The sequence below is a fragment of the Sciurus carolinensis genome, chromosome 3 (assembly GCF_902686445.1).
Source record: "Sciurus carolinensis chromosome 3, mSciCar1.2, whole genome shotgun sequence".
Taxonomy (NCBI): Eukaryota; Metazoa; Chordata; class Mammalia; order Rodentia; family Sciuridae; genus Sciurus; species Sciurus carolinensis.
Genome location: NC_062215.1, coordinates 44010208 through 44036638, shown reverse-complemented (window position 1 = coordinate 44036638; position 26431 = coordinate 44010208). Strand labels below are relative to the sequence as shown.

The 26431-nt window shown below is 37.3% G+C and overlaps 1 protein-coding gene, 1 non-coding gene and 1 pseudogene across 2 annotated transcripts; 1 reads left to right on the top strand and 2 right to left on the bottom strand.

Annotated features, from left to right (window-relative positions):
- Positions 1-875: 875 nt before the first annotated feature.
- LOC124979312 (DNA-directed RNA polymerase II subunit RPB3-like) lies at positions 876-5660 on the bottom strand (annotated as a pseudogene).
- Positions 5661-5762: 102 nt separating this feature from the next.
- Znf287 (zinc finger protein 287) lies at positions 5763-23952 on the top strand. The gene is made up of 6 exons (XM_047545370.1): positions 5763-6004; positions 6994-7590; positions 8540-8637; positions 10371-10497; positions 10962-11048; positions 20142-23952. The coding sequence occupies exons 2-6, from the start codon at positions 7188-7190 to the stop codon at positions 21710-21712; spliced, it is 2286 nt and encodes a 761-aa protein (XP_047401326.1). The 5' UTR covers positions 5763-6004; positions 6994-7187; the 3' UTR covers positions 21713-23952.
- LOC124981616 (U6 spliceosomal RNA) lies at positions 12381-12487 on the bottom strand. The gene has a single exon (XR_007108105.1). It is a non-coding gene; the product is annotated as a U6 spliceosomal RNA (small nuclear RNA).
- Positions 23953-26431: the final 2479 nt, after the last annotated feature.

The window sequence follows — 26431 nt, the reverse complement described above, 5'->3', positions numbered from 1 at the left end:
GCTCAGTTAGTGGCACAATGACACATGAAGGAGATTATGTTGTGCTCTTTTATTGCCAAAAATAAAAACTTTTAAAAAGACAACTACTATTAGTCGGTAAATTTCCCTTCCTTTCTATACTGATCTCTGGCTTTCTCCAGGCTGCCTAATTAACTGCTTTGGGTAGGCTCCTACCTGAAGACAGTGCCAAGGGGCCAAGAACCTTCATTAAGGAGAAATGAAACACGTGGGAGAGGCCTGTGCTTCTGCTGTCCCCCACACCAAGCAAAATGATCAGGTTATTGGCAGTAAAGGCCTTCAAACAGCATGTTTATTTGTGGGAGGGGGCAGCCAGAGTTTATCCTAAAGAATTGCTTCTCAAATTAGGGACACCCAGCAATTTGAATTACTAGTAGCCTGGCCCTGGAGAAAGAACCAGGAATATTTATCAGTTGCCTAAATAAAGGTTCTAGTACTCAGTCCTAACACCAAAAATCTAAGGTTCAACTGTGAAAATTCCTTCTTTTTGGACAGAAAGGGTATTAAAGAGCTGGAATTACCAGGAGAAGTCCACCTCAGTGGTTCTCAGCAGGGAAGCAGTATGACCCTCAGCTGGTGTGCTAGGAAATGGAATGGAAGGGATGTTCTGGGTTCTGGGGAACACTACTGACAATTAACAAATAGGGTCATAGATGCTCAATGTCTAGTGAAAACTGTCCTACCCTAAATTCCAGTGGCGTCCCTGGTAATTGTATCTACAACACCCTCTAGCCAGCACTGATGGCCTGTCATAAGGCATGAACAGCAGTCCAGAGTCCCAAAACCAGAAGGTCTCATAGACCTGAAACCCAGCTACTAACTCGAATCCCCCATTTATTGAAATAGGCAAGCTGAAGTTAGTTTATGGTTAGCATGTCACTTTGGATCTGGTGGCTTAACTGAGTCTGTAAATCACTCTGCTTCTTCTTTAATCCAGAGGGAGTTGAGAAGACAGTGGTTTCAGGGCACAGAGAACCACAGGACTCCATGTTGTAGTAAAACCTTTCTGGCCTGCCATTGGGGTCATAGGGAACCTGTGACCCATCCTCATCCAGCTCTGAGTATTCACTCTTTGGCCATTCCTTAGGCTTGGAGGCATTTTCTGGATGGTATACAAAGCCAACCTACAGTAGGGTTCCACATGGCATGTTCCTTGCCAAAGCCCTTTTTGGCATAGGCTCGAAGTCTCAGCTCCTGGCCCTTTCTCAGGTTGATGATTAGGATGTCATCCTGCTCCACATAGTCATTGGGGTCATTACTCAGTTCCGGGATGTCACTGGAATGACCTGGGAACTGTTGGAAATTAGATCTCGAGATGTGATGTGCAATGTCTAGTCTTCATTGCACCGCAACTCGAGGGTGAACTCCATGGAGCAGTTGGGGCAGAACTCTTCACATGTGCAGTCCTGAGAGTGCTGCAGCTTGTCCACAATGTCATCACTAGTGAGGGGAATTAGTGCAAGCCTGTGAGCAACAAACTCATCATGAAGGACTGAGAAATTGGCATCTAGCTGAACCCAGTCAATAGCTAAAGAATATCACAGGAGTGGGAACATATCTTTGAGCTGAATATTTCTGTGAGAAGCCAACCTATTATGGGGACCTTGGCGATGAAGACCCTCCAAATAGAATTGACCACTGCCAGATCCGTATACTCAATGATGAATTTGACATTCTTGTCGGTGAGCTCTGTGATCTGCACCATGGGCTGGTTGGCAGTCGGCTCCTGTGTCGGGGGCTGGGGAGGCAGCTCAATAATAGAGTGCTTGCCTAGCATGCACAAGGTCCTGGGTTCTATCCACAGCAATGGAAAAAGTATACTCATACTTTTTTTTGAATACTCTTAACCTAAGTCATGGGAAAAAATGTGTTGGTTGAATCAGTCTTAGTACTTTGGGGACCTCAAACATCAGTATCGGACAGGGAACATTTTATTGCCTTGTATTCTCACCTCCTGGGTCTCCTACTTCCCCTTTGGGAAGTGGCTTGAGTTCTCCTAGAAGTTAGGCTAAGGCTACCTCTTTTTCTCCTTAGGCCTCCATTCAATTTTACCATATGAAATTCCCGCTAGGGTGTGTGCGCATTCCTTAACCAACTTGGACTGCTATAACAAATTACCATAGATTGGCTGCCTTAGACAATAAACATTTATTTCTCACAGTTTGGAAGGCTGGGAGGTCCAAGATTAAAGTGCCAACAGATCTGATGTTTGGTGAAAACAATCTTCCTGGTTTGTAGACATCCATTTTTCATTGTATCCTCACATGTCAGGGAACAAAGGTAAGGAAGGAGATGGGCAGAGAAAATGAGAGATTTCCTGTCTCTTCCTATATAACCACTAATTCCATTCATGAGGCTCTACCATCAAGACATAATTACCACCTGCTATGGTTGAAACGAGCATCCCACGTGTCTATGTATTAAATGTTTGGTCCCCAGGGTGGTTTTACTGAGAGGTGGTGGGCCTTTGAGAGATGGGGCCTAGTGGGATGTCCTTAGGTCCTAAAGGGTGTGCCGTTAAAGTGAATCATGGAGTCCCAGTCCCTTCATCTTCCTGCCTCCTCTCTTTGCTTCCTAGCTAATGAGGTGAGAACATGGACCATAACCTCCAAAATCAGAGCCAAAAGGAAATATTTTCCTGCCAGGCATCATGGTACATATCCTTAACCTCAGCTACTCAAGAGACTCAAGCAGGAAGATTATAAATTGAAGGTTAGCCTGGGCAACTTAGTAAGATTCTGTCTCAAAACAAAAAGGACTGGGGTATAGCTCAATATTAAAGTGCTTGCCTAGCATGCATGAGTCCCTGGGTTCAATTTTGAGTCAAAAAATATTTTCTCTTTATAAGTAAGTTAATTATCTCAGCTGTTTCATTATAGTAATGCAAAGCTGACTAATATATCTCTCCAAGATCCCAACTCCTAATATCATCACATTGGAGGTTAGGATATCAACCTATGAATTTTGGGGGACCACAGACATTCAGTCCATAACACACATAATCCCTGAAGAAAAGAAGAAAAAAAGGGATTGAATAGCATTCCACTGGAGAAACAGGGCCCTGTCATATCTTTGAACCTATTCATAGGTTTTGTGTGAGGGTAGGTGATTTTGAAAATAATCTTTGTGTTGCTTTGATGAACTAAGGGTTTCATTAAAATTTTTTACTATACTGGTCTAATTCCTAGGTCTTTGATCCATTTTGAGTTAATTTTTATGCAGGGAGAGAGACTAGTTTCATTATTCTACATATGAATAACCAGTTTTCCCACCAGTAAACACCACTTGTTTAAAAGACTGTCTTTTCTCCAATGTGTTTTTGGCACCTTTTTCAAAAATCAGATGACTGTAGATGAGTGGATTTGTCTCTGCATCTTCTATTCTGTATCATTGGTCTATGAGTTTTTATGCCAATTCCATGTAGTTTTTGTTACTATACCTCTGTAGTATAATTTGAAGTCAGGTATTATGATGCCTCTAGCACTACTTTTTTGGCTTAGAATTGCTTTGATTATTCTGGGTCTTTTATTTTTCCAAATGAATTTTAGGACTGTTTTTTCTAATTCTATGCAGTATGTCACTGGTATTTGGTGGGTATTGCATTGAATCTGTATATTGCTTTTGGAGATATGACCAATTTAATTAATTCTTCCTAACCATGAACATGGAAGGTCTTTCCATCTTCTAATGTCCTTTTCAATTTCTTTCTTCAATGTTCTATATTTTTCATTGTAGAGATCTATCACCCCTTGGTTAGATTTATTCCTAGTATTTTTTATTAATTTTTAAATTTTATTTGTTCATGCACATGACAGCAGAGTGCATTTATACATTTTGATAGATCATACATAAATGGAGTGTAATCTCTCATTTTTCTGATTATATATATATTGCAGGATATCAGTCATGCAAACATGTACATGAGGTAATAATGTGTTTCACTCTACTATCATTCCTTCCCCCATAGCCCTTCACCTCCTTCACTCCCCTCTACCTAATATAAAGTAACTCTATTCTTCCCCATCCCTTCCCACCTTATTGTGACTTAGTATCTGCATATAAAACATTCAGCCTTTGGTGTTTTGGGTTTGGTTTATTTTGCTTAACATGATATTCTCTAACTCTATCCATTTACCAGCAAATGTCAGAATTTCATTCTTCTTTAAAGCTAAATAATTATCCATTGTGTGTGAGTGTGTGTGTGTGTGTGTGTGTGTGTGTGTGTATTTATATCACATTTTCTTTATCCAATCATCTGTTGAAGGGCACCTAGGTTGGTTCCATAGTTTAGCTATTGTGAATTGAGCTGCTGTAAACATTGATGTGGCTGAGTCACTGTAGTATATGTTGATTTTAAGTCCTTTGGGTATAAACCGAAGAGTGGGATAACTGGTCAAATGGTGGCTTCATTCCAAGTTTTCTGATTATTCCTAGTTTGTTTTTGTTTTTGTTTTTTGTTTTTTGAGGCTATTGTGAAAGGAATTGTTTTCCTTATTTCTTTCCCAGCAGATTCATTGTTGGTATATAAGAAAGCAATTGATTTTTGTATTGATTTTTTAATCTGCTACTTTGTCAAATTTTTTACAGGTCTTAGTAGCCTTTTGGTATACTTTATTGCAAGAAATTTATTTACTCAATTGAGGCAGATGACTAGACAAGTTCAAAGGTCATAGGGCAGCCCATCAGGAAGAGCAGGTATATAGGAGGATATTATTCATCAGGGGAGCCTTGATCGGTTCTGCCTTTATGACCTTTTAACTGAATAAGGCCCATTCAAATTATCTATGATTAACTCCTATACTTAGTTCAACTTGAGTTTTTGGACTTTAATCACATCTACAAAACACCTAGATTAGTGTTTACTTGAATAGCAGGGACCAAAGCCTAGCCAAGGAGACCTATCAGAAAACCATCACACTTCCCAACCTTCTTTTTGTTAAAATTTCCTTAGTGTGGTGATATTAAGACTCTTTGGCACAACCCCCTATGATGTCTACATCTGCCTGTTTGATTTTGTGTAGTCTTGTGAGTGCTTTGACCAAGAATATAACATAATTGGTGCTATGTAACTTCTAAAGTAAGTCATAATTAGGCACTGGAACACTTGAACCCAGAGCCCCCAGATAATAAATCCACCTACTCTGAGTCTGTTGTGTTGGAGACAGTACATTTAGGCACTCAGGTTTAATTCAAGGGAGCTCATCCTTAAGCCATCTCATCCCAAGTACCAGACATGTGGATGAAAAGGTCATCTGGAAAGTGAACATCTCCAGCCTCAAGTCATCTCAACAGAGGGTAGACTCGGTGACATGGAGAATATCCACTTCGACCATTTCCCCTCCAAATTCCTGACCCTCACAATTTCAGAGCATAATTAAGTGGTTGTTCTTTAAACCACTACCTTTTGGAGTGGTTTGTCAACAAAGATATCAGGAACACCTGGAATATGCTTTTCTGTCAGGTTCCTGAGAAGATACTCAGAACCTTTAAGTGTCTATGCACAGTAAATTCTGAAACAGCACTTCAGGTTTCGCTCCTTCTAGACCCACATCCAGACCTGTCTCTACCCAAACTTCAGAGTTCCCTTCAAAGCCTTTTGGGGTAACAAGCAAGTCATAATGATGGGTGGAGGAGGTTACCATGGAGACGGGTCCAGGGCCTGGGGAAGTGGGGGCCAGAACTCTAATTCCAATTGGCTCTGCGAGCGCGCAGCTTTCTCCTGGCGCACATGCGCAGTGGCGCAGAGGTGAGGTCGCGGTGAAGCCGAGGTGAGGGGGTTTCAGGCCGGGTTTCTCAGCACCGGGTTGGAACGTGCGGCTACTTCTGGAGTCGCGTAATCCTTCCCGAGAAGAGAAGTGGCGGAGCCAGAGGCCCCTCTGCAGCGCGGAACAGAGCCCGCCACGCAGGCGCCCGAGACGCCGCCGCCATTGTTGCCTGTGGCCTCTCGGGCCGCTTTGGCCGCGGAGTGACGGGGTCCCAGCGACAGGTAATGATGTCCCGGGAGCGAGTGTCCATGCGATCAAGGCCAGATCTCGAGCCCGTCAACGCTCGCGGCCTGCAGGGAAGGCAGAGGGAGTGGAAGCTGGGGGTGGGGGCAGCGAAGGGAGCGCGCATACCCATCGTTGCAAGTCGCTGGGGTCCCGGCTGTCCTCGACCTCCATCTGAAAAGGAGTAAGAGGGACCTGCTGGGAAGGGGTGGCAGGCGAGGCGAGGCCTTTGCATCTTCGCAGAACCTTGTAAACAGTTATCTTTGGTGTCACGACTGTGGTTCAGTCGGTCGCAGAGCTGGAGCACGGGGACAGGTGGGTGTGGGTTCGCCTGCAGATCAGGCCACTTCTGAGGTTCTCTTCTGGTTTCGAAAATATCCTTAAGGAACTATTTCCTGTAGAAGCACTGAAATGGTTTCCAATCACAACAATCTTTTCCACTGCTTCCCAGTCCAACCGGCTTGTCTTTTCAGGCCTCTGATAGTAGTGAAAAACTGGAATAGGCCGGCATTAACATATCAATCAGATAAATGACGTGCCCTTTTTTCATGCGAGTTTCCTTGGGAACCCTGAGCAATTTATTAAGAAATTTTCTTCCCAGTTTATTCCCAGTAACGGTAGATTTGCTCTATTCCTGAGGACCAGTTAAGTCATTACAGCTTCTGTTACATCAATAACTAAAATCTCAAATATCTTTTTCTGAAAAAAAAGTTTAATTTTTATTTCAACAAATTAGAAATTAATCGTTTTGCTCAGGATTCTTTCAATGATTGCTTCTAACACCTTTTTATGGTAGCTCCATCCTTCCCACTACCCCCAAACACATTGAAGTTCTCTTACAAGTTCAAGGATAAAAGGGAGGAAAACCCAAGTAAAGTCTAGTTTATTTGTGCATTGAGGCGTCTGTTTGTGTGTGTATGTGTGTGTATGCACGTGTAGCAAAGTACACCAGAAATTCTTGACCTTGTGGTCCATTCTTGTGTTTCAGGGTCTCATTCATCCCTGCAAGTTCTGGGCTCATGATTTGTAACTAAGGCCACTAACTACCTATATTCTGTTCTGCCCTGGCTACAGCAGCCCTTGATAAAAATGGTTTTGTGGCTGTAGCATAAGACTTCAAGCGGTTGGCTTATTACTGGAGAAATAAAGGATATTGCCAGATTGACTATCCTGTCTATAGAAATGTTAGCCTCAAGAAGGAGGATGACCAGTTCTTCACACTCCCAAATCCTTCTAATGTGGAAACCAGACAAAGTTCAAAGTGGAACCCACAATGTTGAGAAGCAAACCCTTACTTCAAGATTCTTGCGTGATTCTGAGACCTGTCGGCAGAATTTTAGGAATTTTCTGTACCCAGACCTGGCTGGTCCTCGAAAGGCATTGAGTCAACTCCGAGAGCTCTGCCTTAAGTGGCTGAGACCTGAGATTCACTCAAAGGAACAAATCTTGGAGCTACTGGTGCTGGAGCAGTTCCTGACCATCCTGCCTGGGGAGGTTAGGACTTGGGTAAAGTCCCAGTATCCAGAGAGCAGCGAGGAAGTGGTGACTCTGGTAGAGGATTTGACTCAGATTCTAGAAGAGGAAGGTGAGAATTGTAGAGCAGAGAGGGGAGGAATCCCTGGGTGGTTAGAGAAGACAGTTAACACATCTGAGAATAGCTCTTTTAAAGAAATTGGAGAGAACAAAGATGAGTGAGTGAGTGCATGAGAACAAGGCTTTAACGTGAGCTCTGTCCTGCATGATGTTCCCCTTCAAGATTGCTTAGGAACAGAGGATGAATTTCATGAGCGATTCACTAGACATAACCAAATTAACCTCTGTGTGAACCCCAGAAAGGTAACTTGCAGAGGTTTACACCACTCTATTAATAAATCACTAGCTTTGTGATTTCCAGAAAAAGGTAGAAATTCCAAAGAATATTCCCATGTTAAGAAAGAGGCAACTCACAAATTTTATATCAAATAAGGATTTAGTAGAAAATTCTGAATTTTCTACATATACCTAACAGTCCCAAAGTAGACTTGTTTTTGAATTCTGCATTGATGTCTTAGGACAAATCACTGGCCCTTCCCTCTGACTTTGAAGTATGAGTGCTGTTTTCAGCTTTCTTTTTCATGTCTCATATGAAAAGTCTAGGGCTGGGGTTGTAACTCAGTAGTGAAGTACTTGCCTCCATGTGAAGCACTGGGTTCAATCCTCAGCACCACATAAAAATAAATAAATTTTTTTTAAAAAGAAAAATCTTAAGCATTTAGCCAGGCACACTGACCCATACTTATAATCCCAACTACTCCAGAGTTTGAAGCAAGAGGATCACAAGTTCAAGTCCAGCCTCTGCAATTTAGTAAGACTCTGGTCTCACAATAAAAGGACTGGCATGGAGCTCAGTGGTAGAGTACTTGTCTAGCAGGTGTGAGTCCCTAGGTTCAATCCCATTAAAAGAGAAAGAAAAGTGTAGGCATGTATTTGGTGAAAGATTTCCTAGGCTATGTGAACAGGACTAATCTCCATAATGGTTTCTTTCTCTTCCATAGTTCCTCAGAACTCTGCCCTTTCCCAGGTGATTCCAGAGGAAGATCCCAGAGGAAGACATGCTTTCCAAGCAGGGTGGCTCAATGACTTAGTGACCAAAGTGAGTTTGAGTTTCTTCTGTGATTTTAAAGTGCTTTCTTAGTATGAGAGAACATTTTGTGTTGTGAACCCTACTCAATAACTACTTAACCCTCAAAAGCCCAAACTAGGATCTAAGCCTCAGTTTCTCTCCTTCATTACCTTGAACTGTTCAGTAAAATGTGCTTGCCTTTTCCTTGCCTTTCCTCACTCCTTGACTTTTAAGTTAGCAATACCATATAGAGATTAAAAGATTAACCTACACAGCCAGATGAGATCTTGACTCTGTCATTGAATTTGTGATTTGAAGTAAGATATTCAACCACTCAGCCTGAGTTACTTATTTTCAATATGTAGAATTTACCTCTTAGATTATAAGAATAAAACATTATGAGACTTGTGGTTACCCTATACTACCATAAGTGATTAATAAATAATATTTGCTAATATTATTTTTCCTCATTAATAAGTAAAGGCTCGTGCATTCTGTGGTATTATTGTTTGATCATGAGAGGTGTTATATTAAAGAATAGCAATTCTAGACACCTTAAGAGAAAGGTTTACTGGAAAAATATACATGGCCTAAATTAAAAAGCCTTGGACAACCAAATTAAAATAATTATTTATAGTTGATGTGAACATTCATGTGGAGAACTAAGAAAACCAAGGGAAAAACTGTTAGAAACAGTAATCGAAAAGTTGAGTAAAATGACTGATATCATGCAAAAATGTATCTCTCTTTTACATATACATAAAAATCAGATGATAAAATTTTAAAAACATAAAATATCTAAAACTAAGCATAGTATAAGTTTTGCATTTTTCATGTTGTATATCATCTTATAGAACATAAAAGAAACTGTGGTCACTTCTTTCTCAATTATAAATTTAATGCAGTTCTTTTAAATCATGATAATCATATGAATAAAACTAACAGGTAAGAGTAATCCAGAAATATTTTTAACAAAAAGAAGCAAAAAGGGATACTAGCCTTCCTGAATTGTGAAATGCATCTAAAAGTACAGTGTGATTCAACAATGTGGTTGTTGGTTTCAGTTTTATTTTTTAAAAGAATCAAAAAAACATTACATTTATATTATAGAGTATATAAAACATTTTATTTTAACATGTTGAATTTATTATTTTTTAAATTTCTTTTTAGATGTTCATAAGACCTTTATTTTTATTCATTTATTTATATGCAGTGCTGAGAATCAAACCCAGTGCCTCACACATGCTAGGCAAGCACTCTACCACTGAGCCACAACCCTAGCCCCTTGAATTTGTCTTAAGACAAAACATGAAAATCATTCAACTCTGTCATGTGTCCTTAAAATTCAAAACCTCTTTCTCCTCCTTTTTCTTCCTCTTTTTCTTTTTTGGCAGGGGGTATGAATGTGAGGTGGTGCTGGGGATCAAACCCTAGGGACTTGAGCATGCTAGGCAAGTGCTGTCTGCACCACTGACTGTATTCCTTGACCTACCCTTTCTTCTTTAAAACAGAACCACCAATGTGTGCTCTAGTACTAACTGAAAACAATAAATTCTACTTTATTTTCAAACCTCACTTTAGGGTCATTAAAGGATGCTATGGATGAGTTTATACATTAGGTGCTGGTTTTGACTAGACAATTTTTAGGTCCTAAAATTTAAGATTCTATGACCCCGTAACCCCACCACCACATGCATACTCAGTCTTACTGTCTCCCTTTCCACTAGTTCTTGAGCCAAGTTAAGTTGTATTTGATATTTTAGGAATCAATGACATTCAAAGATGTGGCTGTAGACATCACCCAAGAGGACTGGGAGCTAATGCGTCCTGTACAGAAGGAATTGTACAAGACAGTGACATTACAAAACTATTGGAACATGGTTTCTCTAGGTAAGGATTGTCCACACCTCTCCTCCCAGTGGGCCCACCAGGGTATCTTTCTGCCCCTAGTTGTTAAGAAGGCTCTGAAGTACTTGGCTAAAAGTAAGGTCTAGAGATGAGTGTTTCATCTCATTCAGCACAAAAATGACTGTTCTCCTTTTTCCCAAATGAAAGATTACTAATGAAAGTCTTAATTCACAGTTTCACAGTGCTGCCACTTGATGGCTAGTCAACACTGCATTGCCTGTTCTCTGCTGTTCAAAGGGAAGAGTTCTTCCCCTAGGATCTCCAAACACACATTCTCTTGGGTAGCAGGAAATTTTTAATCCTTGCCCTGAAAAGGATGAGACCTAATTCTCTTATTAAATAATGTCCCTGAACTATTATTTTCCTATAGAAGTCTAAGTCAGGTAATAAATTTCTGAAAGCTATTTATTGTCCAGGATAAAATTTGTTATGTTCCTCCTGAACAGGACTGACAGTGTACAGACCAACTGTGATTCCCATATTGGAAGAACCATGGATGGTGATAAAAGAAATTTTAGAAGGCCCTAGTCCAGGTAAGAGAAAAACCAGCACATGAGCTTCTTTGCACTTAATAGTCTAAATCCAAAGTATGTTGAGATTATTTTTCAAATATGGCCAGGTCACTCTCTGCAAAGTCATAGCAGCTGGTAAAGAATTCTCAGCTGTTTGGTATTGCTTTCTTACAGAGAACATCTTCAGGAAGAGAGTTTCCAAACATTATTTTGGTACCTTTCCCCTATGTCTCTTCTCATTTTATCCTTATATGACCTGTAGGTACCATCTCTTAGAACTTCTCTGGGACTTTCATTGCTCCATTTTCAAAACTTACATTTGAATTTCTTTTTTTCTGTTTACTAACAAACCCCTATATCTCCCTGTCTCTACTTTCTTAATTCCCTTCTTTTTTATTTTCTAGTTATTTTAAAATGTAATATATTCACAAGATTCTAAAATTTAAAAATATGTAAAGCCATATATACAGACAAAAGTCTCCCACCTGCATACCACATTCACCCAGTTCCTACATCTTCCAGCAGCAACCACTGTTATCAGATCTTGACCATTAACCACTGTTTTCCTGTAGAGGTCTCCTGCCAGAATAAGTATGGAACAACTATTTATCTCCAGAATAAAAACCTGGATTTTTTAAATGACTTTAGTAATTTTTTATTTTTAAATAAAATTCTGGCTCTATGTTGGAGGTAAACTGTTGTTTCAGGTATCTATTTGGGGTTTGTTTGGATGGTTGATTGGGTTTTTTGCACATAAAGTCAACATAAAAATTTTTCCTCCATTTTTCAACATAAACAGCATACTACGCATATTGTTCTGTTCTTGGCTTATTTTACTTAAAAATATATCTTTTTTTTAAAGGATATTTTTAAAATATTTTTAGTTGTAGATGGATACAATATCTTTATTTATTTTTATGTGGTGCTGAGAATCAAACCCAATGCCTCACACATGCGAGGCAAGCACTACCACTGAGCTGCAACCCCAGTCCTGAATATATATCTTGAAAAATGTTCCAAATGAACATGTAAAGAGCTTTCTCATTCTTTTTTTAATAACTGCATCACATTTTTCTGGTTGTCTTATAATTTATTTATTTTTTGGGGGGTTTTATGAGCATTTTATTATTATTATTTTTTTTATTGTAGACCAGTGGGCTACCTTTTGATTCTCTGTACATGGAGTAAAGGCATACCATTCTTGTAATCATAAATTTATACAGGGCAATGTTGTTTGATTCATTCTGCCATTTTTCCCCCTTCCCCCCCACCCCACCCACCCCTCTTTTCCCTTTATACAATCCTGCCTTCCTCCATTCTTGCCCCACTCCCTAACCCTAACCCTGAACATAAAAAAATATGGAACGCTTCACGAATTTGCATGTCATCCTTGCGCAGGGGCCATGCTAATCTTCTCTGTATCGTTCCAATTTTAGTATATGTGCTGCCGAAGCAAGCACTTATAATTTATTGAACTTGTCCCCATTGATGGCCTTTTTGATTGGTACAGTTCATTTCTTCTCTCCTCCACAGTTTTAAGATTTCAAACCTAAAGAAAACTTACAAACACAATATATTGAACAACTACATACTTTTCATTTGAAATCACTAATTATCATCATTTAAACATTTTACACATAACTTTGTTTTTGCACTGAACCATTTGGAAGCTTGTCATAACATCTTACCCCTGAATATTTCCTAAAAGCATGAACATTCTTCTATGTAAGCACACCACCATTCTCTCACTCCAGATATTTAACATTTGTGCAATAATGTTATTGATATACATGGTCAAATATTCAGATTTCCTCAAATATCCTTTATAGATATTTTTCTCCCCAGTCTAGGATCCAGTTGAAATAAATGCCATTTATTTATCTCACATCATTAGTCCTTTTTAACATAGAAGTGTTCTCCAATCTTTTTTCTTGTCTTTTTTTTTTTTTTGGTACTAGGGATTGAACCCAGCAGTGCTTAACTCCTGAGCCAGATCCCCAACCTTTTGAATATTTTATTTTGAGACAGGCTCTTGTAAAGTTGTTTAGGGCCTCACTCAGTTGTTGAGGCTGCCTTTGAATTTGTGATCCTCCTGTCTCAGCCTCCCATGCTGCTGTAATTACAGGCATGTGCCACTTAAACTTTCATGATTATTGAGTTTTTTTTAAAGGATCCAAACCAGTTTTTTTTTTTTTAAGAATGACCCACAATCTAGATTTGCCTGATTGTTTCCTCTTAATTAGATTGATTAAACTTTTGTCAAAAATATTTCAAAGGTGATATTGCTTTTCATGCATTTCCTCAAGAGGCTTGTAATGTCAGTTTGTCTTATCATTGATAAAGCTCAGTTTGTTTAAGGCACTGTCTACATGACCTCTTCATTTTAAAGATGCATTTTTTTCCCTCTGTAATTAATAAGTAATCTATGGAGTGATACTTTAAGGACACATAACTGTTCTATTCCTTGACAACCTTTTACTTTAGGTTTTTAACATTGATAATCCTTGCCTTGTTAAATTGCTGATTGTGAAATCGTTATTTTTTTGATTCAGTCATCTCTTCTAAATGATTAATAGCATTCTTCTATAAAGATTAGGTCTTCCTCCTACCCAATTTTCATGTGTATGAACCACATACGTGGACTATAGAAATTTTAAAAATTCAAAGTGTTACTAGTTTATTCATTCTAGTTTTATTTGTTTGTTTGTTTGTTTTGATACCCCACTGCCCCATATTTGGGCAATGTGAGTCATTCAAACCAAGTCCACCATCTTTTTGACACAATTTATTAGTCTTTGAGCATTTCCTTACTTTCTGGTATAACAAAATAATCTTTTTAAAAATTTTAGTTGTAGATGGACATGATACCTTTACTTTATTTATTTATGTGGTGCTGAGGATCAAACCCAGCACCCCACCCATGTGAGGCAAGTGCTCTACCACTGAGCTACAACCCCAGCCCAACAAAATATTCTTTAGGCTCCCCTTTTACTTACCTTAGACCTGGAATTTCTCCAAGGAAACTTGGTTCAGTTGATGGGGCTGGTAAATACATATGTATGTAGTTTCTATGAATTTGACAATTCTAGATATAGCATGAGTGAAATTATACAGTATTTGATTTTTTAAAAAAATTTTTTAGTTGTTGATTGATCTTTATTTTATTCATTTATTAATATGCGGTGCTGAGACTTGAATCCAGTGTCTCATACCACTGAGCCACAATCCCAGTCAGGTTTGTTTTTTTGTTGTTTTACTGGTTTATTTCACCATAATGTCTTTAGGGATCATCCCTGTTGTGTCAGAAGTTTTTGTTTGTTTCTTTCACATTTTTTTCCAATGTTTTTTTTCCATATTTTTTATTGGTACATTATAATTATACATAACAATTGGATTGTTACCTATGCCTACATGCACACAGGGATTGAACCCAGGGGTCCTTAACCACTGAGTCATCCCTAACCCTTTTTTATACTTTATTTAAAGACAGGGTCTCACTAAGTTGCTTAGGTTCTCACTAGGTTTCCGAGGCTGCCTTTGAACTCACGATCCTCTTCCCTCAGCCTCCCAAACTGTTGGGATTACGGACATGCACCATTGTGCCCAGCAGTTTTTTTTTAAGTCATGAGTTCTTACTCATAACTCAATTCAAACTCAATACCACAAGACTTTTTCATTTTATATATTCCCATATTGCATTTTGTGATTTCTTTCCCATATACTGAAGAAGCTGTTTTTCACCACAATCAGTGTATTTACTTATTTGTTCTATCATATGTTACAAACAGAAATAGTTTCAGAGTTACACCAGGGTCACTACCAAACTATCTAGAATATTCAAGATTTCCTTGCAGTCCTTTTAGTCCTTAGAATATACTCCACTACGAGGAGTGTTTTCTTCTTTTTAAATTATTTTTTATTTTACATTTTTGAGTATGTAAAAACATTAAAACATAAAAACATTTTCAGAAGTCAAAACTATATAAAAAGATATGCACTCCCATACCTTCTGCATTTTACCATCCACTGCCTATAGATAACCATATTCATTTGTTTCTAGTTTTTTATCTGTCCTATTTTCTCTTTGCAAAAAATAAATCATTGATATATTCTTATATCTCCTTTTGTATACAGAAGAACACTATGTATACCCTTGCATCTTGCTTTCCTATTCCTTTTTTTTCTTATTTAGACTTCTTATATGTTTACTAATCTTGATGCTAGAATACAATGTTAATAGTAATAGTTAATAACAGAATATTCTATACTATCTTAGAGTGAATTGCTTCACTGTTTTAAAAAAAATTAACTTTGGTCATTAGATATTTCAAGGTTCATACTATTTGAAAAACATTATTTTTCATAATTTATGGCCTTTAATTGGCAGAATGGTACAAATTACACCTATAGCTCACTAAATTCATTGGAGAATCAATTCAGCACACTGTAAACAGTGAGAAAACATGAACTGTGATGGAAATGAGCCTGGACAGTATAGTGTTTGGGAGATGCTGCCAATCTGTGAGTACTTAAACCTAACTTCACAGCATGAGGAGTTTTTTAGACCCTTCAAAGAGCACAAGTTAGGGCTATAAATGCCCAGGAAGGGGCAGTTTGTGGTTATGCATTTTGAGAAGAGATTTTGCTCCTCCAAGAGAACAAACACCAAGACAGATTATTTCTTTTCCTCTTCAGAGATTAGTTTTTTGGGGTTTTGTTATTCTTGCATATTTAATCCTCCTTGCAGGGGATTCCTCCCATCTTCACCTGTGGTTGGGCCCCAAGCTTTGGCTTCTGACCCATGAGCCCTTGCACCCTTAAAGTGGAAGCTCAAGGTTATCAGTGGGATTAAGGAGCCATCTCAAGCAGCCAACTTCAGTTGTAACTGCCTTCCTGCTTTTTTTGTTTTTGTTTTTGTTTCTTTTACTGAGGATTGGACCCAGGGGTACTTAATCCCTGAGCCACATCCTTAGTCCTTTTTTATTTTTGAGAAAGGATCTCACTAAGTTGCTGAGGCTGTCTTTGAACTTGTGATCCTCCTGCCTGAACTCCCAAGCTGCTGGGTTTATAGGCATGCGCCACTATGCCCAGCTGCCTTCCTGCTTTTACTTGATTTTTGGCCTCTGAGGATTTTACTGTCTTGCCATCTCAGAGATATATAATAAATTGAGCATTTAGTTAGAATACCTAATCAGTTTTACTTCAGGAAATGGAAACTTTGGTAATTCATAAATAGAATAGTACTTTTGGTCTTCAATAACCATTACAGTCTTAGAACTTTCATAGTTCTTTGTTTATATAGGAACTAGCCATTCTTCAGGCTGAGCTCAAATCATACCTCTCCACTGAGGCGCTCCTTGATTACCTAAGTCAATACTGATCATCTCTATTAGAAATATTAGACCACTGTTTGATCTAATATTAGCCAATATATAACCACTTCTTACTAACCATTTTGGTTAGGTATATACACATATTTAAGCCCTGCTTACTGATGTCAGTTTTTAAGTTCTAATGATCTGATTTTTTAAAATGTATTATTATAGTAGCATATGTTCATGGTCATCATTAAAACTGTTGCTTAAGCTTGTTAATCATAACTGTAGGGCTGGGGATGTGGCTCAGTGGTAGAGTACTTGCCTAGCATGTGTGAGGCCCTGGGTTTGATTCCTAGCACTACAAAAATAAAAACTTAACTGTAATACTTTCTTTTCAGGTATATGTAGACTGCCATAGACTGATTCTGATTACATTGAAGTTAAACTGAGCTTATGGTACTAGCTCCTCCTTTTTTTGTGTGTATATACCTGTTCAGTTCACTTACGTTCTCATTTTGTTATTTTGGGGCAGGGTAACAAATCCTGGTTTGAGAAAGTTGGTTTTAATTTTTTTTTCCTTCTATAACAACAGAATAATAACATTTCTAGTACTAAATAGCAGAAAAAGTAATATAGCAAATTGGTTAATAATTGTAAGATAAAAACTATAATCTTATTACTTTTCCATTTCATTTAATATGTCTTTATACTAGTTATGATACTACTTTTTTCATTTAACATTACTTCTAAACATTTTACAGTGTCAGTTATGATTTTTTTTATTTTGAAAAAGTAGTTTGTAAATTCAAGCACTACAGGGAAGCAAATTACATATTGTCTCCCTCCCCTTAGTCAGTACCAGTACCTTCTCTCCTTAGGTTATCAATGTCCATCTGTGCCTGTCTATTATACATAGAGCATATCTTTACATAGGTGGGATCTTACTCTACCTGCTGCCTACCTACTTTTCTTCACTTAATCATGTGTCCTGTATACCTTTTCATATAAATGTACCTAGACCTATTTTTATTAGTTATTAATATTCTATTACCCTATACTCTAACCAGTCCCTCACTGATTTATGTAGCTATTATTTTCAATATCTACATACTCTTCTTCTGGGTTATTTTTTTTTGGGGGGGTGCTGGGGATTGAACCCAGGGCCTTGTGCTTACAAGGCAAGCACTCTACCAACTGAGCTATCTCCCCAGTCCCCATACTCTTCTTCTGAATGAATATGTTGATAAAGATAAAATACATTGAGCTGCATCTTAAAAAGTTTCTAAACTATTACCATTTTCCTATATTTTAAATTCTGCATTTGATATTACTGTATATAAATTTTAATACAGGTTATATGTTTCCCCCCATTTCAAAGGGTTATAAGATGAAATTTGTTTCAAATTATCATACTGGAAACATAATAGGCATCAACAAATATATACTTGACTGCCTTATAGCCAGTTATTTGCGTATTTGGTTTTGTGTATGTGTATACTCTTTGAGTTCACCTTTTTACAAATTATTGTTATTTATTTTATCAGTTAAATTGAGTGGCTACCATATCCAAAGTCTTGAGCCAATTTTCTGAAGGAAATGTAAAAGAAACATAAGTTATTCCTAGGGTTTATGTATAAGTTGAAAATAAAAGAAACACACAAAATTGCAAAATAATCATGTAAGGCCAAATTCCATCATAAACCCAATATTATATTAGGTTGAACCATGCCAAGATTGTTAATAATCAGCCATTTTGACCTATAAAAAAGACAATTTTATATATGAATCAACCTACACTATATTTTAAGTTCTAATAAGGAGCTGGACTATAAACATCTTTTATAATAGGTAGAGAAGGTATCATGAAAGACCTAGAGTTTGGGATTAGCATAGAACCTATAGACCCTATGGAAATAGTGAATAACTTCAAACTAAGTGTAAAATATGAAGTGTAGAGGATACAGTAGAATAGAAAAGATAGATTCTTTGGAGACTAAATGCCAAGTGGAGGTATTTTGAACTTTGTCTTTCTCTGTTATTTTTTTTTAATTGTAAACAAATGGGATACATGTTGTTTCTCTGTTTGTACATGGAGTAAAGGCATACCATTTGTGTAATCATAAATTTACATAGGGTAATGTTGTTCCCCCCACCCCTCTCACCCCTCTTTTCCCTCTATACAGTCCTTCCTTCCTCCATTCTTGCCCCCCTCCCTAACCCTAACCCTAACCCCTCCCACGCCCCATTATGTGTCATCATCCGCTTATCAGCGAGATCATTCGTCCTTTGGTTTTTTGAGATTGGCTTATCTCACCTAGCATGATATTCTTTAATTTCATCCATTTGCCTGCAAATGCCATAATTTTATCATTCTTTATGGTTGAGTAATATTCCATTGTATATATACACCACAGTTTCTTTATCCATTCATCAATTGAAGGACATCTAGGTTGGTTCCACAATCTGGCTATTGTGAACTGAGCAGCTATGAACATTGATGTGGCTGCATCTCTGTAGTATGCTGATTTTAAGTCCTTTGGGTATAGGCCAAGGAGTGGGATAGCTGGGTCAAATGGTGGTTCCATTCCAAGTTTTCTAAGGAATCTCCACACTGCTTTCCAGAGTGGCTGTACTAATTTGCAGCCCCACCAGCAATGTATGAGTGTACCTTTCTCCCCGCATCCTCGCCAACACCTGTTGTTGCTTGTATTCTTGATAATAGCCATTCTAATTGGGGTGAGATGGAATCTTAGGGTGGTTTTGATTTGCATTTCTCTTATTACTAGAGATGTAGAACATTTTTTCATATGTTTTATGTTATGTTTTATTTTGTTTCCTGATACTGAGAATAGAAGCAAGAACCTTGCACATGCTAGGCAAGTACTCTACTGCTGAGCTACATTCCCCATCCTCTCTTTAACTTGTATCCTGATAAACCAGTGGTCCTCAAACTTTAGCATGCAGCAAAACTACTCTCAGTGCTTGCTAAAGCAAATTGTTCAGCCCCACCACCACAGTTTCTAATTCAGTATGTCTGGCTGGGACCCAATAATTTTAATACATTTCTAGGGAATAGTGATGCTTATAATACTGCTCTGGAGATTGTACTTTGAGAAAAATTGCTTCAGGCTACTGAAGATACACTAGAGATACTTGAGCATAGAAAGCACTCTGTGAGATAGGCATGGTGGTACAACACACCTGTAATCACAGTGTCTCAGGAGGCTGAGGGAGGAGGATTGCAAGTTCAGAGCCAGCCTCAGCAACTTAGTAAGGCCCGAAGCAACTTAGCAACATCCTGTCTCAAAATTAAAAATAAAATGTAGGCTGAGAATGTAGCTCAGTGGTAAAGCACCCCTGGGTTCAATCCCCAGTATGAACACAAAGAAAATATTCCATGAGATTGATTTAGGAATGTTATATAGGATTATGCAGAGTAGAGTGAAAGAGAGAGTGATAAGAGTCAGCATGCTTGCTTTATGAGAACATATAAATTACTCCATGCAGCTATCCCAAGTTATCCCCCATAGCCCTATCTGCTGTTTTCGCTTCTCTTTGCACTGTAACCTGACTTCATCTGTTTTATTTACTCTGTACCTAGGATGAATAGTGAGAAGCCTCTCTGTTTTCAATGATGTAGTCTCCTTTTTGCTGCTTTCTTAGTCTCCTTTCCTGAACTTTAGAGATCATGCTAATGAGATTGTCAGAGTTATAGTCTTTAGGCACTGTATTCATATTATTATGTTTTCTTTTTGACAAACAGAGGAAGACTTTTTATATTCGTTTTCATTTTCAGAATGGGAAACTGAAGCCCAAACATGTACTCCCATAGAAGATATTCCTAAAGTCAAACAGGATGGAACTCAGACCATCAAAATGGAAGACTCATATGACTATGATGACAGGTTAGAGAGAGAAGCAACAAATATCTTCAAGAAATTTCCCACTAATGAAAGTGATTTCAGTTTGAAGTCAGTCCTTTCACAAGAAGAAGATCCTACCGAAGAATATCTTAGTAAATATGATATATATAGAAATAATTTTGGAAAGCATTCAAACCTAATTGTACATTTTGATATACAATCAGATAATAAAACTTCTATCTATAATGAAAGCAAGGCAAACTTCAATAATGTCTCATATGGTATTGTACATGGGAAAATACTTCCTGGAGAGAAGCCTTATAAATGTAATGTGTGTGGGAAAAAATTTAGGAAATACCCATCCCTCCTGAAACACCAAAGTACGCATGCCAAAGAGAAATCTTATGAATGTGAAGAATGTGGGAAAGAGTTTAGGCATATCTCATCCCTCATTGCACATCAGAGAATGCATACTGGAGAGAAACCATATGAATGCCACCAGTGTGGTAAAGCCTTCAGCCAGCGTGCACACCTCACTATACATCAGAGAATTCACACTGGAGAGAAACCCTACAAGTGTGATGATTGTGGAAAAGACTTTAGCCAGCGTGCACACCTTACTATACATCAAAGGACACATACTGGAGAGAAACCATATAAATGCTTGGAATGTGGTAAAACCTTCAGTCATAGTTCATCACTGATTAATCATCAAAGAGTTCATACTGGAGAAAAACCTTACATATGCAATGAATGTGGGAAAACTTTCAGTCAGAGTACACACCTTCTTCAGCACCAAAAAATACATACTGGAAAAAAACCATATAAATGCAATGAGTGTTGGAAAGTTTTTAGTCAGAGCACTTACCTTATTCGACATCAAAGAATTCATTCTGGAGAGAAGTGTTATAAGTGTAATGAATGTGGAAAGGCTTTCGCTCATTCCTCAACTCTTATTCAACATCAAACTACTCACACTGGAGAAAAATCCTATATATGTAATATATGTGGGAAAGCCTTCAGCCAGAGTGCAAACCTTACTCAGCATCATAGAACACATACTGGAGAGAAACCATATAAATGTAGTGTGTGTGGGAAAGCATTCAGCCAGAGTGTGCATCTTACTCAACATCAAAGGATTCACAATGGAGAAAAACCCTTTAAATGCAATATATGTGGGAAAGCTTATAGACAGGGTGCAAATCTTACCCAACATCAAAGAATTCATACTGGAGAGAAACCCTATAAGTGTAATGAATGTGGGAAAGCTTTTATTTATTCTTCATCACTTAATCAACATCAGAGAACTCATACTGGGGAGAGACCCTATAAATGTAATGAATGTGACAAAGATTTTAGCCAGAGAACATGCCTTATTCAACACCAGAGAATTCACACAGGAGAGAAGCCCTATGCATGTCGTATATGTGGTAAAACCTTCACCCAGAGTACAAACCTTATTCAGCATCAACGTGTTCATACGGGTGTCAAACATCGTAATTAATGTATATGGGAGACTTCATTTAGGTTTTTCAACTTGATCACTTAAATTTTACCCTGTGTGCTCTGTGTGTTAAAACGTTATTAAAAATAAATCTGAAGAAGTGCAATATGTTAGGTACTCAACAGAAGTATCAGTAATATGAATATAACATTTAAATTTGATATGAAATTTAAAAAGGAACCTTCATTGACTTAGCCTTTATTTGATATGTTTAATTCATTTCAGATAAAAATATGAAAGGACATTCAAAACCTGTAACTCATCAACTCAATGTATGTCATAGACTTCTTGAGGCCTTATGAATGTTACTTGGGATAGTATCCATCAAGTAGATTTCACACTGGAGAGTAATCCTGGAATCATAGAAAAGAAAAAAATGCTTTTGGGCCTTCATTTCTTCCCAACTTTTAAGCCTTAAAATAGTAAAGGTTACTTCCCCATTTTCCTGTTATGCCATAACTGCCATGTGGATCCAATAGGTTTGGAGAAAAAACAAAAAACAGTTGAAAGTATCTTAAAGGTTTCTGTGCAGGCTGAGTTTGTGGCTCAGTGGTGGAGTGCTTGCCTAGCACATATAAGGCACTGGGTTTGATCCTGTGCACCACATACAAAACTAAATAAAATAAAGGTATTATCTTAAAAATACACTTTAAAAAAAAAAGATTTCTGTGCAACCACTATTTAACTGCACTTTCCCTCAAATACTGAAACATTAAAGGAAGCAAAGCTTAATGAAAGATGATTTGTTAGGACAGAGAAACTAGTGTATATAACCCCTAGACATGTATAGATTTAAATAGGCAAAAATTAAATACCCCAAGATAATATTAATCTTTAAAACAGGTTAACTTTAGTTTCACCAGATTTTTACATCCAAGGTTATCTTGAAGGAAAAACTAGGCATACATTCCCATTTTTTTCATCTGATTCCTGAATTCAGTTTTCCCCTGTGGCTCTTCTGCTGTGGGAAAGAGAATACATAGGTATCATATAACATGAAATTATATAATTGGACTTGCTTTATCTAAGGAAATAAGACTAGTGAAATAAAAAGGCAAAACAGCCCATTTATAAGAAGCTTTAAAAATGACTGATTTTAAAAGAATAATTGGAAGCCTGGTACTCCTTTGTTTGTGAAAATAGAGGTTATTCTTAAGATCAGGGAAAAAATTCTTCATTGGAAATAGCACCGATGCAGAAACTGACATAGTAATCATTAAACAATGATAACTAAGTTTATGGGTCCTAACGAGGAAAACTGGCAAAAATAGGTAAAAATACTATGTATTTAATATCCGTAGCATTCCACTCTAAGAATATAAGGCTGAGATTTCATCTTGTTCTATGTTCCTCTAGGGCCTTGAGATTGCACATGATCAATATAAGTTGGTTGAATTAATAAAGTTATAGAGAGTTGAGTAACACGGTAGAATTGACTGACATGAAGTGAAATTGGTAGAACTGGAAGTAACTTTTTTGTGCATGCATCAAACAAATGTTTAACAAATATTTACTGGGTAATAGGGATTGCTTAAAAATGGAAAATCAGAAATCATGGGACATCTTTGCACAAGATGATTTTCCTGAGCTAAATGAGGGGAAAATTATATAATTTCTGGTACCATAAATGTCAATTTAAGCCTATATTGACCATACAGCTTCACTTAGACATTGCTGTTTATTCTACAAACAGGTGCTGAAGGAGAGGCTGGGGTGCTAGCACCTTCAAGGCTATGTTTTTGAATGTTTTCTTGGGGAAAAAAAAAAATTGTTACTTTCCTTTTTCTTGACATTAGTTACCCTTGATTTCATGGTATCATCCTTCACAAAGTTCAGGTTTCAAAGTGCTCAAATTATGCTTATTCCATAGTTATGAAAAAATAAGTTGTATTTAAGATAAAGTTTTTTGATGTTGCTTCATCCCCACTTCTTTGCATTGGAATGAATGTGTGGAGTGTTAACCACCCATAGCGCCTTTCTTTGCATTACTGTGTATTTCCCGCCTTTTTGTGGTTTATGTAAATAATGCATTTATAGTCTTCCACTGATGCACAGAGGCAATTGATGCCCTTATAAAATAATAGAATAATAGTGCAGAATCCTAGATCTTTGTGTGTTTTTTCCACTTTTAGAATTGTCTGACCTATGAGTAATTCAACAGACTTTTAGCAAACAGTCTTATTTTCCATTACTTTTTTTAGGAAATTTGTCAAATATGCAGAAAAACTTAAAATAACAAAATGAACTGTACCCATATAGATTTTAAAATTAATATCTTACCATGTTTTTTACTAAACAATTAGAAAGTAATTTACATTTTGTTTCTGAATGTATCTCATTAAAAAAGATCATTTACATAACCACAATAGCTCAAAAAAGATGAACTTCCATAATCCTAAATACCTAATCTGTGTTTAAATATCTCCCATTTATCTAGTCAATTTTCACACATATTTTTCACATGTTATATATGATTTTTACATCTGTTTCATTTATCTAGAACAGTCCTTTAGTTTTCCCTCTATTAAGAAAGCAGTTATCAACGTGTTTCACATTCAGGATTTAGCTGCTTGTTGCATGTGGTATATTGCCTTCTGTAAATTAGAAGTTAAGGCCAAAGACTTGATTGGAGTCAACTTAAACACTTTTAATTAACACTTCACAAATATATTTCATTTTGTATCATCAAAAGTCTCAATTATCAGATTAACTCTCACAGATGTGACATTTAATCATTCTGTTTAAGTGATAAACACCAAATCTTCAGTATAAAGGTAGTTTTTCCTGTAACAGTTAACAATCAATGGACTGACACTATGGATATACTGTTTACTAACAACTTTTCACCTAGTCATGTTAGTACCCAACAATAATACTTACCTGAGTCAGTCCCTTTTTTCATAAGGTTTGCAAAATGGTGATTTTCTAATTGTTATTGTTTCTTTATTTGTGAAAGTGGTATTGTTCTGTAAAGGAGAATTTTCCCTCATCAACTAGGAATGCACAAGAGGTGGGGTCATAATTCTTTTCCTTTAATTACCACCTTAGGAGTTTAATTACTGGTAAGGCATTTGGTGCCCCATTCTGCAGTGATGGCAAATGACTCAGTGTATTAGTCTATTATAATCATTGTTTCTGATGTTTAAAGTACCTCAGATTTGGCTAGTGGGAAACCTCCAAGTAGTTCTAATGTCCTTTTGACATTCCCTGTCTGTTCTTTGGGCACTTAGCTGCATTCTGACACAAGATATCACAAGTTCACCCCACATTTTTGGTGCTCCCAAGCACTTCTCCAGAAACTCTAGGATGCTTTTAATAAGTAGTTACTTAGAAACCAAGCTCTGGTCCTACACATGCTCACTGGAACCTGAGTGTCATTACCAAGTCTTTCCAACCATTCAAGGTAGTTCACAAAGAAATGCCAATGAGCACTCATTTTGTCAGTTACATGTTTAATTATGTAATGAGGTTATAACTACATAACTGGGATAAACATTTGGGAGCAAACAACTAAGTCTTATTAAGCACACAAACCAAATCAAGTATTACATGTACTGGAAAGCAAACTTAACTACAAAAGATCTTATGCCAAGGTCATCAGCAACACATAGAGGGAATGGAATTTGTCAGTTAATATGGCAAGTGGGTTAAGTAGAAGGCAATTAAGAGAGCAACTAAATGTATGATACCTACTATATTGTTTTTTGTTTTTGTTTTTTGAGGGGCACTCAGCCACTAAGCCACATCCCCAGCCCTATTTTGTATTTTATTTAGAGACAGGTTCTCACTGAGTTGCTTAGTGCCTCGCTTTTGCTGAGGTTGGGTTTGAACTCACAATCCTCCTGCCTCAGCCTCCTGAGCTGCTGGGATTACAGGCATGCACCACATTGTGGCGCCCAGCTATATTGTTTTAACTATTACATGTCATAATAGCTTATTTTATAAGCTAATCACCTCTATCACCTCTTTTTTCTTTTTCCAGTACTGTTCTTGTACATGCTAGGCAAGCACTGCACCACTGAGTCTGCTCCAGTACTTCGTGTCACATTTCTTAAGACAGGTTTCTGGTACATTCTAATTCTGAGGATCTGTTTCATGCAAACTTAAGTATTAGTCTTTTTTATTTTTTTTAATTGTTGGTGGACACTTATTTTACTCATTTATTTATATGTGATGGTGAGGATCAAACTCAGTGCCTCACACATGCTAAGCAAGTGCTCTACCACCGAGCCACAAACCCAGCCCTGTATTAGTCTTTCTTACTAAGCTTTTATTTAGTCTTTAAACCTTTAAGACTGGTATGTTTCTTTCTTTTGTATCGGTTCATTTGCATGGGCAGATAAATGTATTCTTCATTCTCTATTTCTATATTTCTCCCAGTGGTTCTACATTTCACTCCAATTATTAGCTCTTTAGAACACTATCACTATTTAATATAGTGGACGTGTACTACAGTGATATGTATAAATGTGTGTAGGCCTGTAAGGAACATCTGGTCTTTCACTCTATATGGTCTTTTTCTCTAGATGGAGAAAGTGAAACCTGTGACATTGAGCTGTCTTGCGAGAGATCATATGTCATGTAGTGACAGAATAAGAAATGGAATCCATAGCTCCAGCACTTAGTTGAGTAGTTCTTGTAAAATAACAGTAAATGGAAATTCTGAGTATAAGCAATGTGTACCTACAATTTTATAAAATTATGTATTTTTATGAGATT